The 12,950-nt window shown below is 37.3% G+C and overlaps 1 protein-coding gene across 1 annotated transcript; it reads left to right on the top strand.

The window, feature by feature from the left end:
- Positions 1–71: 71 nt before the first annotated feature.
- Positions 72–3,334, top strand: LOC306999609 (E3 ubiquitin/ISG15 ligase TRIM25-like). Its single transcript, XM_079614436.1, has 6 exons — positions 72–704; positions 890–985; positions 1,185–1,418; positions 1,535–1,691; positions 1,863–1,922; positions 2,366–3,334. The coding sequence occupies exons 1-6, from the start codon at positions 114–116 to the stop codon at positions 2,896–2,898; spliced, it is 1,671 nt and encodes a 556-aa protein (XP_079470562.1). The 5' UTR covers positions 72–113; the 3' UTR covers positions 2,899–3,334.
- The last annotated feature ends 9,616 nt before the right edge of the window (positions 3,335–12,950 follow it).

Here is a 12,950-nt window from a genome sequence, read left to right as displayed (position 1 = left end):
TAGCCCATGTCAATCCCATTTAATTATTTCAAGAGTTGAAACTCTTCAGAAGCAGGAAACAACCCAGTTCGGAGAAAACGAAAGTTAAACAGTTGTGCCTTTTACACAACAAAATGGCAGACGCCAGTATTTTATGGTCTCGGGATACATTTAACTGTTCAATATGTCTGGATCTACTGAAAGATCCAGTGGGCATTCCCTGTGGACACAGTTACTGTATGATCTGTATCACAGGCTGCTGGGATCAGGATGATCAGAAGGGAGTCTACAGCTGCCCTCAGTGTAGACAGACCTTCACTACAAGACCGGGTTTATGTAAAAACACCATGCTGGCTGAAGTGGTGGAGAAACTCAAGAAGACAAAACTACAAGCTCGTCCTGCTCAGTGTTACACTGAATCTTCTGGAGATGTGGAGTGTGACGTCTGTACTGGGGACAAAAACAAAGCCATCAAGTCCTGTCTGGTGTGTCTGAACTCTTACTGCCAAAATCATCTGGAACAACATGAGAGTTTTTTCAAAGGTAAGAGACACAATCTAATGGACGCCACTGGACGACTTCAGGAGATGATCTGCCCTCAACATGAGAAACTATTGGAGATTTTTTGTCGTACAGATCAGAACTGTATATGTTACTTGTGTATGGTGGATGAACACAAAAACCATGACACTGTATCAGCTGCAGCAGAGAGGACTGAGAAACAGGTACGACTTGAATTACCAGCTTTATAAATATAAACATATAACAGCTATATAAATGAAGATCATTATAAAAAAAATATAAAGCTTCTTTGCAGCTATTTAGGTTTGTAAAAATATTAAACTCACACAGTTTTACTTGTTTTTAGCATGCAGTAATATAAGGTGGGGATTATTTGTCATTCCTGCAGAGAAAATTGGGTGAGATCCAAAGAAAATACCAGCAGAGAATCGAGGAGAGACTGAAGGAGCTTGAGGAGCTGAGAGAGGCTGCAGAGTCTCACAAGGTGAGTTTAGAGCAGAAGAACTGCTGGAAGAGCCGTTTCAGACTCAGTTAGGACTCTCCTCCAGTCAGTCCGTGAGGAGCCAGTGCTGGAGCTCTTTCAGTCCCACTGAAGCCCACTGTGGGGAACCGGCTGTGTGAGGGACCAGTAAGAGCTGAGTGAATGGACTGGTTCTAATGCGTCTCTGTGTGTGTCGTAACAGCGCTCTGCACAGGCAGCAGTGGAGGACAGTGAGAGGATCTTTACTGAGCTGATCCGCTCCATTGAGAGAAGCCGCTCTGTGGTGACACAACTGATCAGAGACCAGGAAAAGACTGCAGTGAGTCGAGCTGAAGAACGACTGGAGAGACTGGAGCAGGAGATTGAGGATCTGAGGAGGAGAGACACTGCGCTGGAGCAGCTTTCACACACAGATGATCACATTCATTTCCTCCAGGTAACAGAGATCTGACAAACAGGACAGTGTCTTTAGTAATGGAAGAGATTGTGTTTCCTATCAAATGTTTCTGTGTCTTTAGCTAATGTTTCTATTGTGTCTTTGTGTCTGTGTAGAGTTTCCAGTCTCTCTCTGTCCCTCCTGGATCTACAGACTCACCCAGCATCACTTTCTGTTCTCGTTCTTTTGATGATGTTGGTAAATCTGTGTCTCATCTGAGAGAGAAACTGGATAATTTCTGCAGAGAGGAAATAGAGAAGATATCTGACAAAGGTAAAACACTAATTCATCCTTTTATGAGCGAAATAGGTAATACATATAATGTCATTTTGTAATATTTGTGTAGATCATACAACGTATATCAATAACTGTATGTGACATGGTTTTGATAGTTTCTCTTTATACAGCATGTGAATTATAATAAAGATATTTTGGTTTCCATAGTAACATATATTGTGATCATTCCAACCCCTGAACCCAAGACCAGGGAGGAGTTCCTTCAGTGTAAGTCTCTATTAACAAACAAACAAACAAACAAACTGAAACTAAACAAGTTTTAACCCACTCTATTATAAAATTGCAGAATAAACTCCATAAATATAAACACAAACATCAGTTCATCAATACAAATTATTGTTTCACATCAAATCAGTTAAATAGTCAACAAATGAAATGAAAGTACTTAATAATAAGAATAATTGTATTATTAGTCTTATTCGTTTATATAATGCTATATTCACAAACACACACACACACAGCTTTATGATGTCAATAACAGTGACACTCACTCACATGCAGTCAGGTGTAAAGCTCCTGCTCTCTGTTACCTTTACTTTAACAGTGTAACTGTCCATAAAAAACTAAAGTAAATATTTTAAGTAAAAGTATTATTTTAATGATTGAAATACTGAATTACATGTTCATTATATGCTCTCTATCTCAAACAGATTCTCATCAAATCACTGCGGATTTAAACACAGTGAATGAAAACCTGGCACTGTCTGAAGGGAAAAGAGTGATTAAATACACTGTCAAAGTCCAGCGGTATCCTGCTCATCCAGACAGATTTGATTATTATTGTCAGGTATTGTGTCGAGAGAGTGTGTGTGGACGCTGTTACTGGGAGGTTGAGAGGAGTGGTAAAGTTGATATATCAGTGTCGTATCAGAGCATCAGAAGGAAGGGACAGGGAGATGAGTGTAGATTTGGATGTAATGATCAGTCCTGGAGTTTGTCATGCTTTGACTCCAGTTGCTTATTCTGGCATAATAATAAACAGACTAAACTCCCTGTAGTCTCCAGCTCCTGTAGAATAGGAGTGTATGTGGATCACAGTGCAGGAACTCTGTCCTTCTACAGCGTCTCTGACACAATGACCCTCATTCACAGAGTCCACACCACATTCACTCAGCCGCTCTATCCTGGGTTTGAGTTAACAGAGTGCAATAAAGGATCAAAATTGAAACTGTGTGAATTATAAATATTATACAGAGATTTTACAAAGAAAATTAGCTTAGAAATTTGAGCTCTATGATAAATCAGCAACTGTGAGACATTGAAGTCTTTAATTTTCTAATCAATACTTAACTTCTCTCATTAAAATAACATGGCAAATTTCTCAAATAAAAAATCTTCTCGTACGCTCTAATGATGACAGTTGAGTATAACAAAGTAATTAATGAATATGAAAGTTACCATTGAGAGTAACAACACAAATAATATGTCACTGTATTGTCTTCACATGTACAGGAGTCATTCAACTGTGTACATTGTTATAAAAAGGGTTTTATATATCTGCACTTTGTGTATATTCACATTGTGAGTGTTTGTTTCTCCTGATGTATTCTGTTTTACCATAGGAAACACTGTAACTCTGGGTCCAGTTCACTCAATAAATATCACTGCCAGGGCAATTCTCTCAAGTCTCTCATTCTTCTTTTACTTTCTTCTTTTCATGACTGCATATCTACCAACTCCTCTTTGGGTTGATATAAGCAATAAAGTTGTTAAATCAGTTAATATATTGCTCACTTCAAATAAATCAAATCAATGTTCCAAAAGTTACTGCCACCAAGCTTTAGGGACATAATACTTGTTAGGGTTTTGTCATGTTTGATCTGTTTGAGATTGAGTTGGTTTCGCACTGTTTTCTGATCCTGTTTCCTTTGTCCCCGCTTTTGGTTAGTTTCTTACTCATTAGTTCATTGATTTAGTCACACCTGTCCTGTTTTACCCATTATTAGTTTGTGTACCCTGGTGAAAAAAAAATATGTTAAGTATACTTGAAGCCAGACTAATTATTAGTATACTTCAAGTGTATTAATGATTAGTTAACTTAAAGTGTGCTATTTTGAAACAACTAATTTTGTACTAAGTATATTTTAGTAGTAATTAAGTTGTAGTAAAGCATAACTTTAAATTTATTTAGTGTACTTTTGTGTACTAAATTGGAACAACTTTAAGTATATTTAGTATACTTTAAGTATATGCCTGTGTAGGGACTAGTTACATACTTGATTAGTGTATTAAAGTGTACTTTATTTGTGTTACAAGTACATTACAAATTAATTACAAGTGTCTTCGAAACATACAAGAAATATACCATAAATATATTAAAAATATATAATAAGTATACTTGCAGCCACACTAATTATAAGTATACTTCAAGTGTGTTAAGGATTAGTTAACTTTAAGTGTGCTATTTTGAAACAACTAATTTTGTACTAAGTATATTTTAGTTGTATTTAAATTGTAGTAAAACATAACTTTAAGTGTATTTAGTGTACTTTTGTGTACTAAATTGGAACAACTTCAAGTATACTTAGTATACTTTAAGTATATGCCTGTGTAGGGACTAGATACATACTTGATTAGTGATATTAAAGTGTACTTTATCTGTGTTACAAGTACATTACAAAATCATTACGAGCAATATACAAGTCTATTATGTTTGAGTAAAAATTATATTCTCCGTAATACCTTTGGCTTAATCCAAATACTACAAATAGCACACTTTGTCTTCAATAACAAATGCACATTAAAAAGTGTATTTAAGCATATATTTATTACAAATGTACTTATAGTGCACTTGTAACCCATTAATAGGATAACACCATAAAATAAAAGGAGGAAAAATATCTACTTAGGGTCTGAGCTCACCAAATACTTATAATCACAACTTAAAGTATATGGAGTCCTGGGTTCGGGGTGTCACACCTTGCATTAATAAAAAAATATATTAAAAAATTATAATGTGTGACTGCACTTATTTAAACTAACTGGTGTCTAAAATCCTAACTAGACAGATAAATAAAAATAAAAATTATTGAACCAAAGGAATGAAATAAAATCAGAAATATGAATTAATGAATAATAATGAAATTAATGAATGAAACAATCAGTTCACTGAACAGTACACTGAAATCTCACTTCGCTGTTCACTTCATAGGCACGCATCACTTTGTACACATCACATGAGATATCTATACAATTCAATCAATGACAATCAAATAAAATGAAAATAAAATAATTAAATTCAACCTTGTAAGTGTGATGAAGTCTGAGTGCAATGCAATTGACTCAGTTCAGTGTGATGGACTCAGTTCAGTTCGTGCGAATATGACTCCGTTCAGTTCATTTGGATAGAAGTGTAATTGACTCAGTTAAATTTGTGTAGATGTAAATGTAATTGACTCAGTTCAATTCAGTTCGTTTGAAGGTGAATGCCTACAGACTTTGCAGGGATGAACGATGAACAAATCGAATCTTTTTCCTCGTGAAAGAGTCGCCAAGATGACTCGATTCTTCCACATAGGAATCCAGCGCGTTTCTGCCTCACTGCGCGAATCCAACACGACCACGGAGCGTTGAAACAAGCCAACTAATCATAGGCGGAGGGTGAACTAACTCCAGGGTAAGGCTAAGATGTGCGCTTCCCCTTGATGCATTTAAATAGATTTCCTACCACCAATAACCATGTAGTTTTAACCAACGTGTCGCCTAGCAACAACTTAAACGTCACAGTATACACGCTCCCGTTAACTCATCTGTTATTAACACGACTATACGTTTACAAACTGTTAATTTTAGCAAAAAAGCAAGCAGTATGCCTGGCTGGCAGCCAATATAAATAAACATTCCCTTACCTAATGCAGCAAAATCCTGCGTTTAGACCTGGCATCATATGCGTTGATGATGTCCTCGTTGTTTAGTTTTGTGGTTATGTCACTCTCAATATGCAGCAGACTCAAGGATGAAAGTCTCTCCTGGCCCATTGTTGAACGCATCCAATTCTTTACGCGTCGCATAGCTGAAAAAGATCTCTCGCATGTTGCGGTCCCCACCGGTAATGTTAGAGCCAACTTGAAAAGTTTTTCGAAGTTTGGATAAAATCCAGTCGAGAGTGCCTCCTTAACGAAGTTAGGAGATGTGTGACGTGAGTTCAGTTTCAGCAAATTCATCTCAGTACATGCCAATTTAGGGTTGATAGAGAGGGTGGTCGCGTATTTATTTAAAAGAAAATGCGCGCCTTCTGGGTCACATTTTAGCACTGCATCCACACTCTTTGCTATTCCCATGGTCTGGGTGGAAAACCGGGACTGACACTCACCCAACAGGGTATCCAAAACAGGAAAATAGAGCTGTTGGGCCCATTTCTCTTTCATGCTTTGTGTGATGTTTGTTTGGTATTCTCTTTGTCCAAGGGAACTTGTGACAACAGATGAATCCAACGTAGCAGTTCTTTTCACAGTTCGCTTATGTGTGCGATCGCGTTCATCTTCACTGACTGAAATGTCAAGTGAATTACAGAATGCTTCAATCTCCATCCATATTTCGTCCCACTTTTCAGTGGTCCTCATGTTCTCAAGGCCGTTTACTGTAGATTCCATGACACTTGAGGCCTGAGATAGTGTCGTGTCTTTCTTTTGTAGTGCCTTGTGCGCAACATGGATCATACTGAAAACATGGTAAAACACCAAAAGACACACACAGAACGTGGCCTTCTTGAGATGGCTTAAGAGACCGGATGCCTCAACAAACCTACGATAAGGGGGAACAGAGAGCTCGGAAAGAGTGGAGAGCAGGGCTCTTATTGAAGTCTTGACAGCTACTATGTTTTTCCATCGACACGCCCATCTCGTGTCGCTGAGTGCTGTCAGTTCGGCTTTAACCCCGAGCTCCTTTTGGTGCTGCTGGTATGCATGGTGTGTGCCTGGTTGTGAGAAAAACACATACAGACTCTCGAGGATGTGAAAAAACGTAGATGCTGTACGATTTACCTTGCATGCATCGACCAAAACCAAATTCAACTTGTGGGCCATACAGTGAATGTACACCGCAGATGGATGGTCTTGACGGAGTTTCTGCTGAACTCCGTTAACGTGACCGGACATGACAGCCGCTCCGTCATAACTTTGTGCAACAATGGGTAAGGTGTAGATTCCACACGCATCCAGAAAGTGCTTTATGTGTCCATAAATTCCAGTAGCATCAACTCTTTCAGAACAGTCAACAAATCCTAGAAATCTTTCCTTTATCTCCAGCTTCTCTGTGTACCTCACACACACGGCCATTTGTTCCTCTTTAAAACTCCGTGCTTCGTCCACTAGAACAGTAAAAAAACCATTGTTTTCGATGCCGTGGATTATTTTGTTTTTGACTAAACCAGAAGCAATTTCTAAAATTTCATTTTGTGTGTCAGGGCTCGTTAGATTGAACGGGGCCTTTAATCGAGCAGAGAAAGCATCGTCACGTCTGGCGTACCAGTCACACAGCTCCAAAAAGTTCCCACGATTTGCAGAAGTTTCTCTCTCGTCGTGCCCTCTCAGTGCAAGTCCTTGTTTTCCTATATAGAGCAATATGTCAACAATGGATGCTGCATATTCCCTATTGGTCTGCACTGAGGTCCTGTGAGATTCACTTAACTGTGCAGCGATGGAACCAGTAGCTTTGGTTTGCTCAAAGCAGTGCCACTGATCACTGCACTGGCGATGTGGTGCTCCGTCTGCGTGTTTCTGTAACTTTGCTAATATATTCTTCCAGTCACATACTCCATTTGCAATAAAAGCAGGATCTCTGTATGCACCACTAGAACTGCACTGAAACAATCTACATGGGAAGCAGAAAATCGCGTCTGCCTCTTTGCTGTATTCAATGAATGAATATGCCTTATAGTAATCGGACGAAAATGACCGGTTCTGCTTTCCGAACAATGTTTTTGGGTATTCGGGCAAGTAGGGTTGTGATGGTCCAGTTTCCTTTGTGCCCAAATCCACAGGTGTGCTGCTTTTATTGGTAACACGAACACACTCAAATATCCGTTCACAAGGCCTGATGCAGCCAGACTCACCGGCTGTCACGTTATCTGTTGATCTCTGTGAAGACGAGCTTTCTTCTGAGTTTTTGCCAGATATTTGCACACTTGAACTGGATGGGTAAGGGCTGTTGTTTAGATCGTTGCAGCTTGAAGTCTTTGTCTTGAAAAATGTTCTTATGTCCATTATGTCAACTAAATTGGCTGCACGCTCAAAATTAGCCTGATATCCTAAATCACTTTTTTTTTCTAAAGCACATAAACCCGCGTTTTTAGGCGAGTACCGGATATGGGTGTCAATTTTTTTTTTTAAATGAATGAATTTGTAATTAAAGTGATCACAATTTAATAAAAACATTGTAATTTATTAATTATATTGCTTTCATTTATTAAAAAAATTGTTTATCGGAAAAAAAAATCCTGCATAAATGAATTGTCTCTGCGCGTGCGCACGCCATGCAATTTACGTTTTCCACAGACCACAGCTGAGCCAGCCCAGCCGCGCTTATTATTTGGTTTTGGAGTGGATGAAACTGATCATAGACCAGCTATTATGGGCAACTTGTCTTTATAAAAGCAACTAGTAGTAGCAGGGAGGCTGCTTTTGACGGAGAAAATTTCACTCGAATTGTATATTGCTAGTCTCAAGTCCGTGGCCAGGGGGAGGCTAAGCCTTCCCCAGCCTTACACACGCTCCGCCTATGCAACTAATGCAATAAAACAGTTCAGACATCAAATCAGAAAAATATTGACGACGATGGATAAGATAAACGATAGCCACACGTGGCTCACATATCTCTCTGTTCAATGAGCTGGCGCGAATGTGACGTCAGCACCCATCACGAAATGCATAAAACATTCATATAACTCTTAAACTTAATACATTATTCCCATAACATAAATGTGTAAACAGGTTTAACAAGTATACTAATACAGCATAAACACTTTACATGTGTTGTATTGCCCAGTTTATACTCGATTACGAACAGCATTAACCATCCACATTTTCTTATATGAACAAACACAAACTTAAACATTATTTATGAAAATATGAAACAATTGTGACTTACCTAATGCAATAAAACAGTTCAGACATAAAATTAGAAGAATATTGACGACGATGGATAAGATAAACGATAGCCACACATGTGGCTCACATCTCTCTCTGTTCAACGAGCTGGCGCGAATGTGACGTCAGCACCCATCGACGCAATTCTTTATTAGTTTCGGCCCTCAGCAAAAACAAAATAATAAATGAAATAAATTATAATAAAACATATGTCTGAACATTTCTTGCATTAGGCAAGGAAAAATATAAAATCATACATGAAAATACATGAAAACACAGCCTCAATTAATTGGGTGGGTTACACACTTGTTAGAAATATATTAAAAGTATGCTTGTTTTCAGCATATTTCTTAAAAGTGTAATTAAGCATATATTTATTACCAATGTACTTATAGTGCACTTGTTAGAAATACATTAAAAGTATGCTTGTTTTTAGCATATTTTTTAAAAGTGTATTTAAGCATATATTTATTACCAATGTACTTATAGTGCACTTGTTAGAAATATATTAAAAGTATGCATGTTTTTAGCATATTTCTTAAAAGTGTAATTAAGCATATATTTATTACCAATGTACTTATAGTGCACTTGTTAGAAATATATTAAAAGTATGCTTGTTTTTAGCATATTTCTTAAAAGTGTATTTAAGCATATATTTATTACCAATGTACTTATAGTGCACTTGTTAGAAATATATTAAAAGTATGCTTGTTTTTAGCATATTTCTTAAAAGTGTATTTAAGCATATATTTATTACCAATGTACTTATAGTGCACTTGTTAGAAATATATTAAAAGTATGCTTGTTTTTAGCATATTTCTTAAAAGTGTATTTAAGCATATATTTATTACCAATGTACTTATAGTGCACTTGTTAGAAATATATTAAAAGTATGCTTGTTTTTAGCATATTTCTTAAAAGTGTATTTAAGCATATATTTATTACCAATGTACTTATAGTGCACTTGTTAGAAATATATTAAAAGTGTGCTTGCTTTTAAATATATTTTTAGAAAATATACTAAAGTACTATTATTTTAAAGTGTGTTAAAAGTTGTATTATAAAAATAGATAAAAAGCATGATGCTAATATACTTTTAATATATTTAAAGATAGTATATTTTTTTTTTGTATATTTGCAATGTACTATTGAAAAAGGGAATATATTTCAAATACAATAAAGTATACTTTTTTTTCACTAGGGTATAGCTAGCCCTCAGTTTGTACTTCATAGTTTGTACGTTATTGTCGTTGTGGTTGGAATGTGGTTGTTCTGTTCTAGTTCTTTGTCATTTCTAATGTAACACTATCTAGTGTAAATGAAAAATTGCGCTTGAGATTTGTGCTAGCTACTGTATACAGGCCACCAGGGCACCATACAGACTTTATCAAAGATTTAGTTGATTTTTTATTTGAGTTAGTACTGGCTGCAGATAAAGTCCTAATTTTTGGTGATTTTAATATACATGTAGATAACGAAAAAGACGGCATAAATTCCACTAATGTTGGCATTAGTGGAATTGCATTAGCATGGTTTAAATCATACTTATCTGACCGTTATCAGTTTGTAGCAGTAAATGAAGAAATGTCTTATCAATCACAAGTTCAGTATGGAGTACCACAAGGCTCAGTACTAGGACCGTTGCTGTTCACTATACATGCTACCCTTGGGAGACATCATTAGGAAGCATGGGATTAGTTTTCACTGTCATGCTGATGATACTCCGCTCTCGCACCCCGACGAAACTTGCCAATTCTAGTTGGAGTTTAAAAAGACACACACATCAGGCAGATAAAACTTGCCAATGTTGATTCTCAACAAACCAGTCTCCATAGCGGCGTGACTCCGATCTTCAACCAGATGGAACTGGATAATATTCTGATTGTTCCATTGTACCAATCTGACTTCTGACCTATAATGCTGCCTGAATCATAATCATACACTGTTCATTCACTGCCCCCCCCCCCCCCCCCCCCCCATTTTCATTTATATATATAAATTAACTAAATTAATAACATTTTTAAACAAGAAAAATGCGTATTAGTACCTCAAAGGTACATATTGGTAGCAAAACTATATTAGAACACTTTTAAAGGGTACCATCCCAGTGACCGTTTTCGTACCATTTTTTCTGAGTGTAAATTCTGAGTATTATTGTTATTTTTTATTTAGTTATTAAAAACGGCTGCACATAGTATCTGCTCCAATTTTTCATCCTTTGCCTCTACCTCACTGTGACATTACTATTGTCCTCAAAAATCCCAGTATCATTTTCTTTCTGTTTCAGCTGTCCTACATTTCTAAATCATAGGGTGCACTGCTTGGGGCCATTCACACATATACCCTGTATGCATTTTTCCATTCCTCTGCACTACTTTTCCATTGGCTTTCAATGTAAACATGCACTAAACGGACGTCCCATTGCGTTTTTTGCAGCGTCTCGTACATGACACGGGGACATGTTCGGTTCATTCCACTTAGTTTTGTCGTGGTCAAGAGACATATGTTAACTCGGGGCCATGTGATGTAAAGTCATGGCCTCGAGATCATATGTTGAGAGAATATTCATATTTAGGGCGGCCTATCCATTTCTGATAATTTTCACATTGAGTGTGTGTGTTTTCCCCCGATATATTCTGATTAACTACAGGAAACATTCTGTATGGGTACCGTTCACTTAATAAATATCGCTGCCAGCCAGGGCAAATATTCTCTCAAGTCTCTCGTTCTTATAGTTGTGGTTTGTTGAATGAATGGTACCCCTGGTTTATATGATCAAAAATGGGTGTAAAAAGTAAATCTGCATTGTTTATCCTTTTGATCTTTCATAATTTCTTTTTGCAAAAATCTAACCTTTCATTGAAGTAAAATAATTGAAAATACGGGGGGAATCATTATGAAATAAATGTTTTTCTCCAAAACACGTTGGCCACAAATATGGGCACTCTTTTATTAAATACTTTTTGCAATCTCATTTTGCCAACAGCTCTGAGTTTTCTCCTATAATGCCTGATGAGTTTGGAGAATCCCTGACAAGAGATCACAGACCATTCCTCCATACAGAATCTCTCCAGATCCTTCATATCCATGTTGGCGCTTCTTCTCTTCAGTTCAACCCACTCATTTTCAACAGGGTTCAGGTCAGGGAACTGGGACAGCCATGGCAGAAGCTTCATTTTGGGCTCATTGACACATTTTTGTGTTGATTTTGAGTATGTTTTGGATAGTTGTCCTGATGGAAGATCCAACCACGGCCCATTATAAGATTTCTAGCAGAAGCCGTCTGGTTTTGATTTTTAATCTGTTGATATTTGATAGAATCCACGATGCCATGTAGATACATTAATTCAGATTAACAAGACTCAGATGAACAAGACGTCCAGGACCTCCAGCATAAAAATATGGCCACAACATTAAAGATCCAACGGTATAGTAAATTGTACACATGGGGTACTTTTTATCCTTGTGTGCACCAAACCCATCAAAAAAGCTATTTTTTAAAGTTTCATCTGACCACAGAACCCTGTGCCGTTTGAAGTTCCAGTCGTGTCTGACAACTGAATTTGCTGGAGTTTGATTTTGGATGAGCGAGGAGGATTTTTCTTGAAACCCTCCCCAACAACATGTGGGGATAGGGGTTGTTTGATTTTTTGTGTGTGTGTTGTATAGGCTTCTGACCCCAATACTCAACTAATCTCTGCAATTCTCCATCTGTGATCCTTGAAGAATCTTTGGCCACTCAAACTTTCCTCCTCACCGTGCATTAAGACAACACATGTCCTCTTCGGCTCTTCCAGACAGATTCGTAACATTTCCTAATGATTAGATCTTCTTAATTATTGCCCTGATGCCATGTCCTGATGTCAATGCTTTAGCTATGAGAAAGTAACTCATTTAAGACTGATCTTATGAGGATAGCCTACTCGACAAAACATTTTGGCATGCATGTGTTATTGTTCGTTCAACTTCAAGGAGAAAACGAACTCGATTCTGGCGCGCACGGCTTGTGTGTTCCAGACAGTCACCGTGATTTTGCCAAGTAAGACATGTTCCTGGATCAACATATTTTGTTGATAGGCTACTGGAATAACAGTCCTGTACCAAAATGTAGTCCTACCCTATCCCTACCCCTAACCCTACCCATAAGTTA

Source organism: Phoxinus phoxinus (assembly GCF_949152265.1).
Source record: "Phoxinus phoxinus genome assembly, chromosome: 5".
Taxonomy (NCBI): Eukaryota; Metazoa; Chordata; class Actinopteri; order Cypriniformes; family Leuciscidae; genus Phoxinus; species Phoxinus phoxinus.
Note: the sequence above shows the minus strand (reverse complement) of the source record. Positions and strands in the feature narration are given on the sequence as shown.

Excerpts from the sequence above, each read along its gene's own strand:
- LOC306999609 (XM_079614436.1), top strand. The coding sequence starts at position 114 with ATGGCAGACGCCAGTATTTTATGGTCTCGGGATACATTTAACTGTTCA. Across the intron at positions 1,692-1,862 it reads AGAGAAGATATCTGACAAAG|TAACATATATTGTGATCATT; the intron begins GTAAAACACTAA and ends TGGTTTCCATAG. Across the intron at positions 1,923-2,365 it reads CAGGGAGGAGTTCCTTCAGT|ATTCTCATCAAATCACTGCG; the intron begins GTAAGTCTCTAT and ends TATCTCAAACAG.